The 16,505-nt window shown below is 45.5% G+C and overlaps 1 protein-coding gene across 2 annotated transcripts in view; it reads right to left on the minus strand.

Annotated features, from left to right (window-relative positions):
- Fax (failed axon connections) overlaps positions 1-16,015 on the minus strand; it is a 29,442-nt gene extending 13,427 nt beyond the window's left edge. The window contains exon 1 of one of the 2 annotated variants that reach the window (XM_071788918.1): positions 15,327-16,015. In XM_071788918.1, the coding sequence (XP_071645019.1) occupies positions 15,327-15,686 (360 nt within the window). In that variant the 5' untranslated portion in view covers positions 15,687-16,015. The remainder of the gene's footprint in view (positions 1-15,326) is intronic. The other variant, XM_071788919.1, reaches the window with a different exon arrangement.
- Between the last annotated feature and the right edge of the window lie 490 nt (positions 16,016-16,505).

Consider the following 16,505-nt stretch of genomic DNA (forward strand, 5'->3'; position numbering starts at 1 on the left):
CACGGGACCGCAATACCGCGTCGTGACAAGTCGTATAAAATAATTACGACGGACGAAGGAGCGTGTCTCTCGGAAAATAGCGGACGCGCGCGCGCGGCGATTCCGCTTCGTATAACGAGAAGAGGAAGACAATCGCATTTCCAGAGCGGGCAATCTAGTACTACCGACTAATGGAATGTAATAGAACGCTTGCCAGTCACCGCGCCTTGCCCTCTCGCCGTCCTTTCCGTCGCGTCTTCTCCCCTTTCTGCCCTCCTGCCCGGTTTCGCTCGCCTCTCCTCGCGCCTCCGACGCATCCGCAGACTTTTCTCTTTGTTCGCGCGCTTTGTTCTTGTTTGCGAGAGATACGCGCGCGCGCGCGCGCGATCGCGGTGGCTCCAAAAAGAGAGAGGAAGAAAGAGAGAGTGAGGTCTCTCGTCTCGCTATTTTAAGAGACGCGCTCCCGCCCCCGCATTTATTTCCGCCGCATTTTATTTCTATATATGCCACCGTGCAGTTACTTGAAATTAGACAGCTGGCGCGCCCGTAAAAAAATCCCGCGGCGCAGGCGGATCAACGAAGCGCGCCGCGCGCCGCGTCTCGTGTCTAAGGTTGTCACGTCTCGCGACAACGATAATTAAAATGTGCTGATGTTATGACTAGCTACTCTGACAACTTTAGCCACTTTGCGATCCTTAGTTGTGGAAATAATCTCCATGCCGCTGCTTTTTCAAGAAAAAGCAAGGGAAAGGAAAGGAGAAAGAAAAGAATCTTGCGTTTTATTTGGAAGTACTAATGCCCGTTACGGGCATAAGAGTGCATTTAATATTTATAAAATCTAAAAACACGCTTTAATTCTGGAATATATTTAATTTTTTGGCTCTTTTTCAAATCAATTTTTCCGTTCTATTTCTGTCATCGTATACTTTATTGTGATTCATTGACAATGGAACTGTGAAAGGATTCAAATTTGATAAAAATGAGCGGTTATGAATGGGGAAATATTGAAATATGAATAACGTAAATAACTATCGAATGTCATAAACTGAAACTGAAAATAAAAATTGAAAAGCACGAATCAGCGACGAATGACAGCTATACCACTCGAAAATGCTGCGCTCGAATTTTTGACATATCTTGTAACGTATATCTCATCACTCACGGCTGCAATTTAATTAGCTTGCATCTGGACTTCGAAGAATGAAATGCAAGCAGGCGAGAAAGGCGAAATTTAATACGCGGCAGAAAAAAATCTTTTCTTCATATCTTAATTTGTATCACCGGCAAATATTCGTATGCATCAACGAATATACCTTCTTGCTACGTAATTAATATTAAACTCTGATATTAAACCGTTAAAATAGTTCCGTTTTTACTAAATCAGACTTTACAGGCAAGTCTTTTCACAAGTTTGAAATTTACGTCTCACTTGAAAGTTGAAAGAAACTTGGAGAGAAACTTAGGGAGGGACCGCGTAGACAAGAGCGAAAGAGGAGGCAACTCAGCTAATAAGAATTATATTTAGAAACGTTCGTTACTGCAATGCGAGTTACGTGCCATATTGCTCGAAGGTCTCGATCGTGACTGACGCTTACTCATAACAATAACAACGCCAAACGTGAAAGAAAATTCAAATATATACTTATTGCAAAAAAGAAGGACTCTCGTATACTGCATTTTTTTAAATATTACAGAAAGAAAGATTCAAATATCTTCGGAGATCAGAAAAGTGTAATGTTGCAGAGCACATTGTACAAAATAAAAATTGTCTGCTGTATAATTTTTACTTTTTTGCTCCACTGAATCGCGTGATACAAGTAACAGACACGAACTAAGCACATCGTATTTCACGCGCAGTTAGTACGTCCCAGGAACAATGTGCACATTGTTCGTAACGCGTATGCACAAACTCTGTGCACATAATTTGCATGAACCATCGCTTGCAAATCTTTACTGCGTCTCTAGAATCATGCAAGTTTAGAACAATGGCAATAGGGAAGATAAACACGCGGTAATAGGCGCATAATAGAATCCGGATTATCGGAACAGAATTTTCAAGTCACCGGTTAATTCACCGGTACGCCATATCGTGTGGTATAAAGTAACACGGGTTTCCGATTTCTATCCTCGTATTTCATGCACATGTTCGATAAAACGAGAATAGTTCGGCGAGAGCTGGAGGATACGACGCAGCGTTGATGTTCTATATATATATAAATAGTCACGTGGAAAGAATGCAATATTGAAGAATTTGCCGACCCAACGTTATATTTCGAGCAAGGTCCATGGAAAATCAATTGCTTCCAGTTAGACCTTTCTTTAGGAATTCTCTGAAATTCTGCGAGGCCACACTTTATTACCGTGATATCGTTTTCGGCACGAACACGTGCGCATGCCTTGAATTCGAGAGTCTCTCAAAAGGGGATCCCCCGTGGAGCCTCGAGACCACCCAGGGAACGGCTTTATCACGAGTTTGCTTTATCGGAAACGATCCCGAAGGGAGAACGTTCCGAGAGAGAGAGAGAGCTCCGTCCTCGCTCCGGTTTGCGATATGAATAATAAAATCGCGGCGAAAAACGCGGGAACAATATACCCGCGTTTTACCTTCAGAAAACGGATTTACGACTGATTGTAAACCGCACGACGCATTTTCCTCGACGACAAAGACGAACGTTACCGCAGACACGTTACCGAGAAGCGGTTCGTAACGCTCGTTGGCAACGATGATGCGCCGCCAGGTGCGCGGACTTTCGTGCGTATGAAATGTCGGGCGATTCGGGCTCACCTGTACCGCAGGTAATATCGCGTAACGGGATCGATAATATCGAAGAACGCTATCGCATTACATGCGGGGATTGCGGATAACATCCGCGTAATGATGTTTTATATGTTATAACGAATATTGCGTATTTATTTGAGAAAAGCGCGACGCGAAGAAGACGCGGCGAGTGTCTTGTATGTCGAAAAGGACGCAATCGAAGTTGCGTCGTTCGTGGCGTTCAACGGCACGAAACCCGAGGAATTATGCTATCGCATGCGTGAATCGATCTGGTGTAACAGATGACATAAACACGATATTTGCCGATAAGGCAAGATAAAATCGGTAATTATTGACACATTCCACTCTTGAACATTCCTGGGCACGTCTATTTTTTTAATAACGCAATCTCTCGAGACTGCGTAAATATTCCTAGATTTAGCATAATATCAGGGTTACAGTTAATTGTATGTTAGACAATTTTATCTCGCTTCTATAAATATAGAAACAGAATTTTAAAAATGATAAATCCTCGGCACGCGCGTAGATATAAAAAAACATTTGAAATTAATGGAAATCATGAACTAATCTTGGAATCAAACTTGGGCAAAAATTCAAAGTATTTTAAGTAATGTTAATAATTAATATAAACATATTATTAATATTAGATACATAATTACACATTATTAATATTAGCATCTATAATATTAGATGAAATTATATGAAACAATGAGTGAGAGAATGACGGATAAATTTCGGAGTAATTCACGTAAGAGAAAGTCGCAAACGCGATTGAATCTTTGTGTCGCTAAATCGGATTCTTTTCCAGAAGAAAGGATGATGATCTCGTTGTCGCAACGAAGTTCTCGAATTATCTAAACCGACATTCCGAGCGGGACTCCAATGCGTATGACCGTGTTGCAATAGTTCTCGCGTCAGAGTAACTATAAGACTGAATTCCAGGATATACCATTCCGGTGAGTCACTCTTCATGAATAATTGCGCCGGGTGACCGATCATGCTGGACGATAAAAACACGCGGCGCGTCCGCGTCGCGCTTAATCAGAATACTCTGGAATCGGCTTAATTTACGACCGGCATTATTTGCTATGCATCACGACGACGCCTCATTACCGATCGCGACTGATTAGCCGCGTGACTTGGCGGCGGAATGCCGAGAATTTATCATCGAAAGGAATTTCAGCAACTGGCGCCAATTTATCATCGATCGCCCGATCGATCGCGAACGGCGAGCAAATCGCGGGCTGGGAGTAAAAAACAGTCGTGGAGACGCGAGGATGAGCGCTCAATTTGATTTCTCAATTGAGAGAGATCGAAAGCACTAAGCTGGAATTTTTATCGGTCCGACTTGCATTTATTGCGTTGCGACGCGACATATTCTGCGTTGTAATTTTTTTATCACGTGAAAAGATATTTTCCTCGTTATTAAAAGCAAAACGGTGCGCGGCCTTTATGCAAATGTATTTTATTTACATATATTTACACCGTTTCCATTTGCTTCTCTTATTCGCGACTGACCGGGTAGAAAATATAATTATTATATCATAAATATTATACGCGTGAATATTTTTGAATATTTAGCATATTTTTGCAATCCCTCACTTATTCCGCAAATATCTTCTCCGATTTTATTTATATTCAAATATATCATGTGTGTATATAGTGTACGCGTATATCACAGCAAAATATTTACTGATCTTGTGAATCGAGCGACGCCACAGTATCTTGACATTTAACATTTAGTCGCGTCTCGTAAACGAGAAAGATCATTTTTTAAAGATTATCTAGTTTGAAGATTTATTTAACGCAGTTCACAAGTGCGCTGTATCGACAAGTGCCTTCTATGCAAATACCTTCACGGGAGGAAAACAAAGATTCCTTAAGAATTAATCGGATCGGCGAAGAACGCAAATCATCCGGTCGGCATGCATAGCGCACGGCTCTGCACCGGGAGGAAAGAGGAAACGAGGGAGGAGCAAGGCGCGAGAAGTAATTCCGCATCAGTCGCGCGTGCACGCGAGATTGTTTTCTACCACGGCATCGGCAGCTCGTCAATATGTATCGCATTATTCCCGCACGCCGGTACGTCCGAGGGCTGTCCGTCTTGCGACATACGTGGCGGCGGCGACTCGCGCGCATCGCTATATAAAGTGAGTGGTGTGCCTGGCGCACCGCATATACGCTCCTCTTTATCGCCGTCGTCGTCGTCGTCGTCGTCGTCGTCGTCGCGTCCTGCCACGGAGAGGCACGCTTTATGAATACCGATATTTCCATTCTCCGCGCCCATCGTCGTCGTCGCGCTGCTCTGCTCCCGCAGCATCGAATTATTGACGTAAGGCGGCCTTTGGCACGCGCTCGAATAACAAACGCGATACCGAGAGATTCTTAAAGGAGCGGCGAATGTAAACGCGGAGAGAGCGTTCGATAATGGGCGCGAACTTGACGAGCGCACCCAATATCCGTCGAGATAAAATTTCGTATGAGATTTATTTGTGTATATTCTTGTACGCGAACCTCGAAGTTTTAACACCGTACGAGCGTAATTGGCGAATAATGAATTTGTAATCGTGGCGTTCTCCTTCCACGAAATTAGAATTCTGTTGAATTATTGCTCACTCATGTCCGTTTCTGCCGATAGGGATTAACTTTAATCTCGGTTTAACTTACTTTTTATCTCTCTCTTTTTCTGGTTTTTAAAACTAGAAAAGGATAAAAAGTGAGAAGTAAGTTGAACCGAGATTAAAGTTAATCTGCATTGGTAGAAATTAGACTCACACAATTAGCTGAAGAGCAAGAACTTCTCTATATTTGCAATTTTAAACCGCGAATCTCCAAAAGTATACATCCTTCGTAATTTCCCCCTTTATCATAGTCTGTAAAACTGTGTATCTCTCCCGTACGCTTGTTATGGAACAATTATTTAAACAAGGAACATCATCGCGTGCAACAAATGCGCTTGTTATTGTTATGATACATGTGTGTGTGGGTGTGTATCGTTCGCTGATTAACACATTGAGTCTCGTTGCTGCATGTTTGCATCGCGATTAAGTCAACAATGGATGCTTACAACTAGCATTAAATGGCCCTTGTTTGATTTGCGTGAGACTCGACAGCTCTGTAGAGGAAATGAAAATAATTTTATCTCGTTGTTTCTGCTAATATACATTAAGTTTAACATCATCTCATCAAGTATCGTATATATTTAATTGTATCAGTTAAATTATATAGCTCACATCAGTTTAATGATAGCTGACCTTTCTATAAAACTTTGACAGATGATTTGAACTCTGCATAAATCTAAATCAGCAAAAATAAAAAAAAAACGTTAAAAAATTGAAGTTATTTTTGCTGTCAGTACATTGATACGAGATTCTTACGCAAAAATATATTCTACCGATTAAAACTCACCTCTTCGCCGTAGATTTGATAACATAATTCTTTAATCGCGATTCGGTCAAGTTCAGTTTTAACAGACATGCATGTTATAAACAGCATTCGAGTCACAACACGATGATAAGAGACGTATGTAATTAGACACGTTAATTACAATCTGATTTGCAACAAGCGTGCTCATAATCCAGTCATAAAATATGGCGAAGTCGCAAACGCGTTAGAGAATTATGAAAAAGAATTATTATTTAACAAAATATCTGGCAGCGAGCAAACTTAAATCGACGTTGAAAAAATTAGAGTCGATTCTTTCCGAACAAAAACATGGAAAATATAAAATGATTATACCCTTCACCTAATTTCGAGCGTCGTTTTAACATGATTTTAATTACCGTGTAAGGCTTACAATTAGTGACAAAAAGATACGTAATAAAAATCAAAAAGTCACGACAAACGACATTCGTTTTTCACCGTTTCGCAAAGAACCGAAAATAGATCCCATTTTTCCGGTAGATATATCGTATAATATCGTTAAAATTACGAACGCGATTACAGGATCATCTCTACGTCCCATCTTTTTCATTCTGCAAGAATCATCGCGTCGTAAAACGGCAGACGTTTGACGTGACAGCGCCGTGGCGCGTAATCTCTCGAATTCGTCGCTCTATCGCCACGTGAAATTTTATTTACAAACTTTCATCCTTGCGTTGGATTGGTATCGGATTGGCGAGCCTACATGTCCAGCCATATACACGCGTATCTAATGACGCGCGTGCCGCGTGCACATGCACTCGTACGCGGGGCTACTTGGCGAGCGGGCGCGAGCGGCGGCCGCAGCAGGTGAGGAAAATATGCACCTACTTTACGGTTGAGGCAGGTCGCGGTCTTTAAATCGCCGGAAACGTACGCGCGGCTAGAGGAGGAGAGGCGCGAGCGAGAGCCGGCCGCGTGTGTGTTCCTGGGCTAGTGGGCTAGCTCCCACCACTTCCACCCGGGCCGCTTGACATTGTACATTTTCGCCTGCCTTTCGAAAGCTTCTCGGAAAGGCACCGTGGCCGATAATCGCGATCAACGCGCCGTTACTCGACTGCGCACCTTAAAACAGGTTGCGCAGTTGGAATGCATATCGGTCGCGTGTATCTGTATTATATGTTTTCTTTTTTTATCTCAGGTAAAAAAAGGAAGGAAAGATGCCGTGGTGTTGCTCCCCTCCTCCCCAACTTATCGGGTGTCTTTTTAACCGGAGCTCTTTTTTGGGTCGAATACAAATATTGATTTTTTTCCCCCCGATAGAAATCTGTGCTAATATTTTAGTTCGCGATAACGTTATGCATATCGGTAATTAATCCTAAATTGAATATTCGCTAACAGCGTGCAGTTGAACGAACATTCTGGCTATTCATTTTGCTTCTGTCGGCGTGTTTGTAATCGAAAAGAGGCAGCGAATATAAATCTAGGACATATAAATATACACCGTGCCCCAGAAATATCCGCGGCGGAAATACGTTCTCCGCGATTAACGCTAATCTATCGTCTCGTTACGAACGTTACGCGCGATCGTGAATCGTAAGATCATAAACGGATGTAAGACGGGCAACTGTCGCGTACTTATTCACTCAATAAGGATCTCGGCATCTTTTATCCGCGGCAATAAACCGCGACGCCTTCGGTCATCTTGCCCGCGAAAATTATTATTTCCATGTACATAAAATCCATAACGTTCTTGTGCCACACTCGCGTGTATCTTCTCCCGGAGATATACACGGACGACGGCCGTTCCATAACGGTTAAACGTTCGGCTCATAACCGGCGGGTTGCGTCGTTTGAAGGAACGAACCCACACGGTGGGAAAAATAACGTCGGCGGCTTCTTCTAACTTAACCGGGAGAGAGCACTTTGTTTTTTCTCCCGTAGAATGCTGTTTAAATCCTATGAGTCAGCTAATTTCACGGCTCGTTAAGTTGCGAGCGACCCAGCCCGTACCATAACTCGGCCGGTGTTGATTATGTCCTTTGCAATACCCTACGGAAGGAATTCACAAGCATTGTGCAGTCATTTATAATTGTACAGAGGAAGTAGCGTCGGTATACGGACCGCGTGCATCTCCGATCGGTCTCACTTTTATCGAAAGTTTGCGCCATGGAAACTTCATCCCGGAAACGATAGAAATAATCCAATTTACACCAGAAATAATCTGAATTCAAGATCGCTATTTCACGACGCGTATATGTTTCTTAAAAGCCTGCTATTAAAGTTATCCTAATTATAATAATTAATTATTTGATTTTTATAGCCTTATAAAACGGTAATTAGAGGCAATTAATCTGTTGAACTGAGATAACCAGGTTAATCGCTTCCATAATTATCGTTTTACAAGAAAATAAAAAATCGAACCATTTAATTAGAGTTGTCGGTGACATTGGCCTAACACCAAGACGTGTGTCAAGCGCGAACCACGATTATCCACGCCTATGCGATGACCGAAGGTCAAAGATGCGTGCAGCTGTACCGAGCGCAGCGGCCCCGAGAGCCCATCTCTTACGCCGCGCGCCCCGCCCTTTCCTTCCTCGCCCTTCTCTCTTCGATAACCTGGGATGAACCAGGCCGGCGGAAATCTCAGCGTGTAGTTTTCTTAAATTCCCGATGATACACGGGGTGCTCGAAAATCACGCACTTTCTCCGATTTTGGAATCTTTGATAACGGAGTGATTTTTTTTCTTTTCGTACAATTACGAGAGCTATTAAAGTTAATCTTGAAACTTGAAACAAACAAACTAAAAAAAGAAATATTCGCACGGAGCGAAATTGACGAATATACATACCGCTTTATAATTATAAATTATAAATAGTAATAGTTATAACTTTATAGTAATTGTTATAATTATTATACAAAAGATTTTAACGATATTCTATGAGATGAAAATCCTCCGCAGCGTCGGAGATCTGCAGAACTGCTCTTCTTGCCGCATTTATTCGTTCTCTTGTTACATTCCGGACTTGCACGAGAGATCTAAGAGCTGCTACATCTCCGCAAGACGCGTCCTATGCTTTAGTCAGGCGACGCCGGTGGTGGGAAACCCGGGTGACAGACGGGTGCGAAACACGTGTGAACACGCCGAGAGGATTAACGGGCGGATGCTGCACTTAATAATTTGCCAATTGTTTCTACATCGTAACGCGGTATTAGCCGGTATAAACGTTTATTCGCGCGCTCAGATGGAAAATTATTTTCTTCTTACGCGCCGCGATTGCACGAAATCGTTCTATAGCGCCTCCACAGCCTCTTTTCCATTTCTCCCCTCTCGTCGATGCTTTTGTATCTGTTTAAAGTGCCTTTCTAAATTACTCTCCCCTAACAAATGGGATTTCGATGCCTTGGGAGGTTTGTGCCGCGCCGAGACACGGTGAACAAACCGATCCCGTAAAGATATATACGCTTGACGTAATCGGATGTTCTCGGCGCGCTGGCTATCGAGGACGCAAAATCCTCCGTTTATCCCGCGCGCGCGCGCGCGCTGTTCAACGACCTAATATCTCTAAATCCATTCCTCAAATATACTCGCTGGCCGGTCGCCGGGATATCGAAAGCCGGGAACGCGGAAGCGAAAGGAATTCGCGCGCGCGATTTCATTGATTAGCTCCTTGCTTAGCGGAGTCGGAGAAAAAGCGGACAAAAGCAGCCGCATTCCTCGAACGACAGTAACACACATTTTAACGCCGTCCTCGGCCTTTCCGCGACGAAAGTCTGAAAACGTTTCGCTTTTCTCCTCGCACAATGACCGTTCGACGAACAGCTTCGTCAACGCGAGAGAAAACGCGCTTCACCTCCTCGATGCATTGTCTACGCTTGGAAACGAAGGAACGAGAAGTCTCTCGACGCTGTGTCCTCGAGAGAAATGCCGATCCCTTATGCCTAACTCGAACCCTCGAGAATTGCTTGCCTCTTTAATTTGTGAATCTTTTATAAAATAGGTTTTACCGAGAGTTTATCCGAGATACCTGGCGACGCAAGGTTACACATTCTTCTCTCGGTAAGATAAATTTAAATACGAAACTGGGATGATGAAAAGACCGTTCGTTCGGAGATAAAAGAAGGTCTCGTCCGGATATAGGACAGGCCCCCTGTTATCTCCACAGGTCACGGAGAAACGGTGTCGCTCCAGTTACGAGATATATCGATGCCGAAACAGAATCGAAGAAACGCGCGAGGAAACGATAAAAGTATTTTTCTTCGCAAAACGACGTTGGATCCGTTAGGATGCGCGATAACCGTTAGCACGTCCGAAATTGGCCGGCCTGGCCAATTGATCTCGACCATTCCACCCGTTATTTGTAGCTATCTAATGATTAGTTCAATAGGAACTTCCTCCGTATTACCTGCGACCTCTTTTCTTCCAATTCTACCATTTTGCGATCGGAACGGTTATTCATTGGGAAAATACGGCGAACGATATCTCATGGTACGGATATTACGGCAAGACAGCTGCCACTTCTCGGCAGGCAGTTATGGTTTACGGCTAAATTGATCGAAGAAATAATTAACTGACGCGCGGAGAATTATGTTCTTGGATGCTGAAAACGTTTAAAAGGAATTGTGCGTGTAGAAAAACAGTTAATTAATATATTTTCAATCGTAAATATTAGGAGTCAAACAAAAATATAAAGTTTTTAATACCGAGACGACAGATATAGTTTTTAAACGAGCAATTAAAAATTAAAAGGCAAATTGAGCTTCAGAACGGAAGAGAGATAACAAAACTGGGCTGCAAATAATAAACAAAACTGTGCTGCACAATAATAAACCAGAGATACGAAGCGCTTCGCGTCAAATCGATGATATCGCACGGAAAATAACGGAATTTTAAAGAAATATATCTAATTGGCTTTCCCCGAAGGGGAGACACGCAACAACTAATTACACTGCCATGTAATTATCTTCGTTCTCATTACATTGAAATGAGTAATAGCTTCTAATATCAGCACAAACTCTATACGCTATTTATAGCGGGCGATAAATAATAAATGTGCAACTGATACGATACGCCTTAAAGTCGGAAGTATCAATGATAAAAAGCTATTGCTATTAACTACACTTTAACGTTGAACGAATCCTTTGTTCAGATTAGATATGACGGGTATATCTCGAAATAAAACATGTATTGATGGGAATTGCTAAGTTTTTCTCCTTGGAAATCGATCTCTAATGTAACTTGATATTACCATCGATAGAGTTAGATTAGATTAGGGACATTTCTTTAAAGCTCGCTCGAAAAAATTCGTCGAGAAAAACTCGCGAGAGAAGCGTTCCTCGGTTTAGCTCGGCCACACGAACGGCAACTCCTCGCCGCCGCTCCCTTCCGAAGGAATGACGTTATGTTCAACAGATGTCGGGGTAACGACTCGAAAGGGTAGGCAACCAGCGACGATGTATAGAAGACAAATGTGTCACGAGGGTCGATAACCACAGGCTAGAGATCACCGGCGCGGAATTCTGCGCGGAGTTGTAACTACGGAAAATTTATGCTCGATGTACTTACAATACGAACAGTTATACGCAGATTCTCCGCTGCCGTTCAGAGTTTCTTTTTTCCCCTTAGCGCTAAGTATTTCAGTACAGCGGAATATTTATTTAATTTACGAGATGACGGGGGAAATTTTCCTGATATTTTAATCTCGCCGCGTTCCAGTATAGATACGCTCTAATAAAGCTTTAATTTGAGGATTAATCGCAAGAGGATATTTACAGTTGGAAGATAATTGTAAAAAACGACAGTCATAATTTTCCGTCGAGGAAAACTGCGCGGATCGCTCCAGGAATCTGCGGTCGAAAGGAAACGCGGGATATATTCGCGATATCCTCCGCGTATCACGAATGGATATTATACTTCTAGCCTGCTTGCGCTCATTATCGCGCGAAGAGAAAATTCGCGTCGAGTCGCCGCTGGTTTCGTACACTCTGCAGGCCTGGTTTTCTATACCGCGCGGTCTTCAATGTGAGACACGTGAAGTTTCGAATCCACGTCGGCCGGAATCTCGCGGCTGGGTGATACGTCCCGTATGTGTTACACAGCCATGGGCCGCGGTAATGAAAATGTGAGAAGCCCGTTAACCCGCCGCTTCGCCGGCTCCTATAAGCTAACGATCACACAGCAGCCGACAATGAGGATACAAAAGCGCGCCTGACGAGCGAATTCTCAATTGGCCATTATGCCGATCATTAGCGATGATTTTCGCTCACAATGTCGTCCTAATGAACCGCGATAATTAGCCGTGCCGTGTGGGGCGCTATCGCGCTGCCGCTGGGAAGAATTGCGCGAACTTTCGCGCGAGAAAGCGTCTCGCCAAACTTATGACGAGAGCGACGTGCGAACAATTGATTTCCGCGACGATCGATTCGCGATATTCCCGCGAGTCCCCCCTTCGATCTTCGAGTCCGCGAAACGACGATTTACAGCGGGAAAGAAACTGATTGTGGTCTACCCCCGACGACTTTTCGGCGTGCCGATTGTCGCCGCGCGTTTCTCGGGAACCGAAACAAGCGCCGTGGCCGTAACGATTCCGGCGGAATATTAGACGGAACTTTCGTCCGAGATCGCGTTTTTCTACCTCGTCTCTCGGAGAAGCGAGAGATGCCCCGCTTTCTATATCAATAAAATCGCGCAGCGGAAAGAAACGGCCGATCGCCTTACCGTGTATTATACTCGCGAGCAACGGATATAACGAGAATAGACGTTACTCCGGAATTGCCGCGTCAAATTCCCGCAAATTAACCGATCTTCTCCTCCCGATTGAAGGTGAGAATCTATCTCGCGTAATGTTATTTGTCAATTTTTTTGTAATTTAATGTCAGGGTGCTAAGGACGTTCTCTCGTCCTTATACTAGAGAAAATAGATTTTCTTAGGATTTTCTTGAAACTGTGAATATACGTTAATTTAGGTGTGCTTTATACGTGGTATAAATTTCAGTACCTCTTCCGGTATAAAAAATCAAGATACTGAGCCTCAAAGTTTCAACTTTTACTAATGAAAAGGTTTTCCAGGCCAAACGGTAAGAGATACGAGGTTGGCCAAGAGGACCAACGTTGTTCCTCTCGTCGAGTTTTATAAGGAAAAAATGCCAAAACTAAAAAAAATTAAATTTAAATTTTTTTTTTGGAAACTTTGAGGCTCAGTATCTTTATTTTTTATACCGGAAGAGGTACTGAAATTTATACCACGCATAAAACACACCTAAATTAACGTATATTCACAGTTTCAAGAAAATCCTAAAAAAATCGATTTTCTCTAGTATAAGGACGAGAGAACGTCCTTAAAGGATGAAATTTAAAGCAATACCTTGAGTTAAATAACATGCTAGGCCTGTTGCCCATGCAGACAGCACGTATGTCTAAAAGACGTCGTAAAGACATATTTTAGACATATTTACGACATCTTTTAGACATGCGTGCTTTTGAACTAATGCGATAAGTTAGAACAAAAAAAAATATATTTGTTTCATTCTAACTTACTGCACTGATTCTGAGTTGCAGCGAAAACGAACAGGCCTGCTATGAATTTAACAGTGTTCGGGGAGCAAAAACGCACGCCTCGCGATCGAAGGCATCACGAGGTTCTTTCAAGCGTGGATGAAACTTGATATCGCAAGAAGCATAACAAGTGAATATTTGCGCAAGTGGCCGAGATGTTAATGTTACGTTAATATTTTGCATCTTTCCGATCTTTTTGGACCAGAAACATGGACGATGCGAAGGTATCGTCATTTCCATTCGTACATTTTCATCATATTTCGTCCTACAAATTAGCTTCGATCGTAACAAGTCACAATTTGCACAAAGTATTGTGTAATACTTTCGTCAGGAGGGTCATCGTTACAACTTTAAAAATGTCTAATTACAATTCTCCGGGAGACGATCAGTTTGTCCGAAGCGAATTCTCCACTTTTCACTGGGTCTACGCCTAGGTCGAGGGCACCGCTCCGAAAGTTGACAGCGGCCGCCATTTTGAAGCGGTCCGCGCGAAGGCCGTCTTTATGCGTGCATTTTTATCGTGCGTCGCAGCGGGATAATTACGCTCGCGACGTCGCGATGCGCGCTCGGGCGCGTACGGCGAGATTACCCCGACCGGAAGAACGTACGACAATCCAAAGAGAATGAAATCGTTCGAAGAGAGAGCCGGCTAAATATAAAAAATCGCGACAAGCTCCTTTTCTCCACGACAGACACCGTCGTCCGTGTAAATTTACTCGCGCGTGCCGAGCGCGTTGCGCTTCTCCAGTTGGATTCACGCCCGAATTAAAACTCGGGGACAATCGCGAGAGATATATATAATTGGCGAACACACGCGCGGATGTGTAAACAGGCGGTCCTTCGGCGGTCAATCGCGCGTCGCGTCTCGGCGCTTCCTTCATCCGCACTCCGATTTATTATTTCCCTCCCGAGCGCGAAATGCCGCCGCGCGCGCGTTCGTTGCGTCTCGGGGGCACCAGACGACAAGTAAATCACCCCCCGCAGCCGCGTCGACGCGTTCCGGAGCCCGGATTCCGACCGGCCGACATTACCAGCCGCGCGCGCGGATTAAATCGCGACGCCATGTCGGCCGATCGCCGACACGGGTCGAGGACGGGGGGGGGAGGGGAATTTAAATCGCTCTCTCGATTGTCCGGCGGGACCGGGCGCGAGGGCGATTCTACTCGCTGAACTCCCTCTAATCGTGGGACTGGAGACGAAACGCGCTTATATCTATACGATCTCGACTGATTATAATTTCTGCCGGCTTGCGAATCCGGCGGACTTAACCGATATTTCTGCTTCGTTTCTCCTTTCTCCAAAAAGATAGCGCAATCTCGTCACGGTGTTACATCATTTACATCTCGAAAACGCCTCGAGGGGTACGATCGACCGCGCGCGCCGGAGTTCCGCCGTGTAAGAGAAAGAAACGACAGTGCAGCATGGGATAAAGGCAATCGATCCTCCCTCGCACCGGGAGTGCACGCAGGCCGGCGACCGGCAGGCGGGCAAACGAACGCACGCACGCACGCGAGAGAGAAGACGCGAGGGGACCGATTTGGAGTCCGCCGTCGTCGGAGTTGAGTCTCAGGGTGAGAGAGGGAGAGAGGGCGGGAGGGTTTTGGGAGGGTGGGAGGAAAGATGCTCGCGTAAAAAAAAAAAGAGGCACTCACCTCGTACTTGACGCCGTTCAACCGCAACCACGTCTCCACCTTGAGACCGTACGGGGATAAGGACGGGAGCAGCGGCGTCCGCGGGAACTGATACAGATAAACAACGTCCTTCTCGTAGTCGGGGTGGTGCACGGTGTTGGCCTTCGCCGGCGCCGCGGCCGCGCCGCCGGCCGCGGCCGCGGCGGCGGCGTCGTCGTCCTTCTTGCCGGCGGCCGCCTCGTCCTTCTTCGCCGCCGCGTCCTTCTCCTCCTGCTTGTTGTCCGGCGGCGCGTCGTCCTTAAGCGCCTCCTTCATCTCCTTCACATCCTTGATCTCCTTGCCCTCGGGCCCGTTGTTCTCCGTCTCGGTTGCCATCGTCATCCTCGCTTAAACGCTGCTAGCGCGTCTCTCTGTCTCTCGACTTCTCGACTCCGCTTTATCTCTCTCTCTTTCTCTCTCTCACACACACGTCGGTCCCCTTTTAGCGGTCCGCCTCGGGGCTAGTCGCAGGGGTCCGCTCCTGCACCTCCAAGATCTCCGTCGGTGATGCCCGGCCTTCGCTAATACGATCGCGCGTTGCACTCCGGTCTCTCTCTCGAGCCTATCTCGACGGTAGCGCGCACCACACAAACCGTACGCCAAGCACTCGTCGCCTCTTTCTGCTCGCCGGCCGGTTCCTTTCCTTCTCGCCGCCGCTCTCGGGGTCCGCTTACTCCGCACTCCGCTCCCCTTCCGTCGCGCCCTCCCCTCGCCGTGCGCGCGACGGCCGCGCGCATGCGCAAGCGCCACACCCCGCCGTGGCCGACATATTTAATTGGTCGGCCACCCCTGCCCGTACGCGCGCGAGAGAGACAGGACGAGGGGAGAGAAAGAGCGCGCGTGCGTCTTCCCTTCCCCCCCCCTCTTCCGTCTTGCCGGAGTACTCCAGGAAAGTCGTGGCAACGCCGCCGCCGCCGCCGCCGTCGCCGCTGCAGCGGTTAGCGATGGCTTCGAACAGGGCCGAAAGGGCATCGATACCTTCCGCTCGAAAGGGACGGCGCGGCGGCGCGCACTGCGCAGGACAACTGTTTCCAAAGCAAAGGGACTCCCTGGCGGGCAAAGGCGAAAAAAAGACCTGTGCCTGACAAAAAAAAATAGTTGCCGAGACAAAATGACGGGTACCGACGAATTTTAACCACCGTGCCTCTTTTTTTGCTTCAA

This window comes from Temnothorax longispinosus, chromosome 9 (genome assembly GCF_030848805.1).
Source record: "Temnothorax longispinosus isolate EJ_2023e chromosome 9, Tlon_JGU_v1, whole genome shotgun sequence".
NCBI classification, from domain to species: domain Eukaryota; kingdom Metazoa; phylum Arthropoda; class Insecta; order Hymenoptera; family Formicidae; genus Temnothorax; species Temnothorax longispinosus.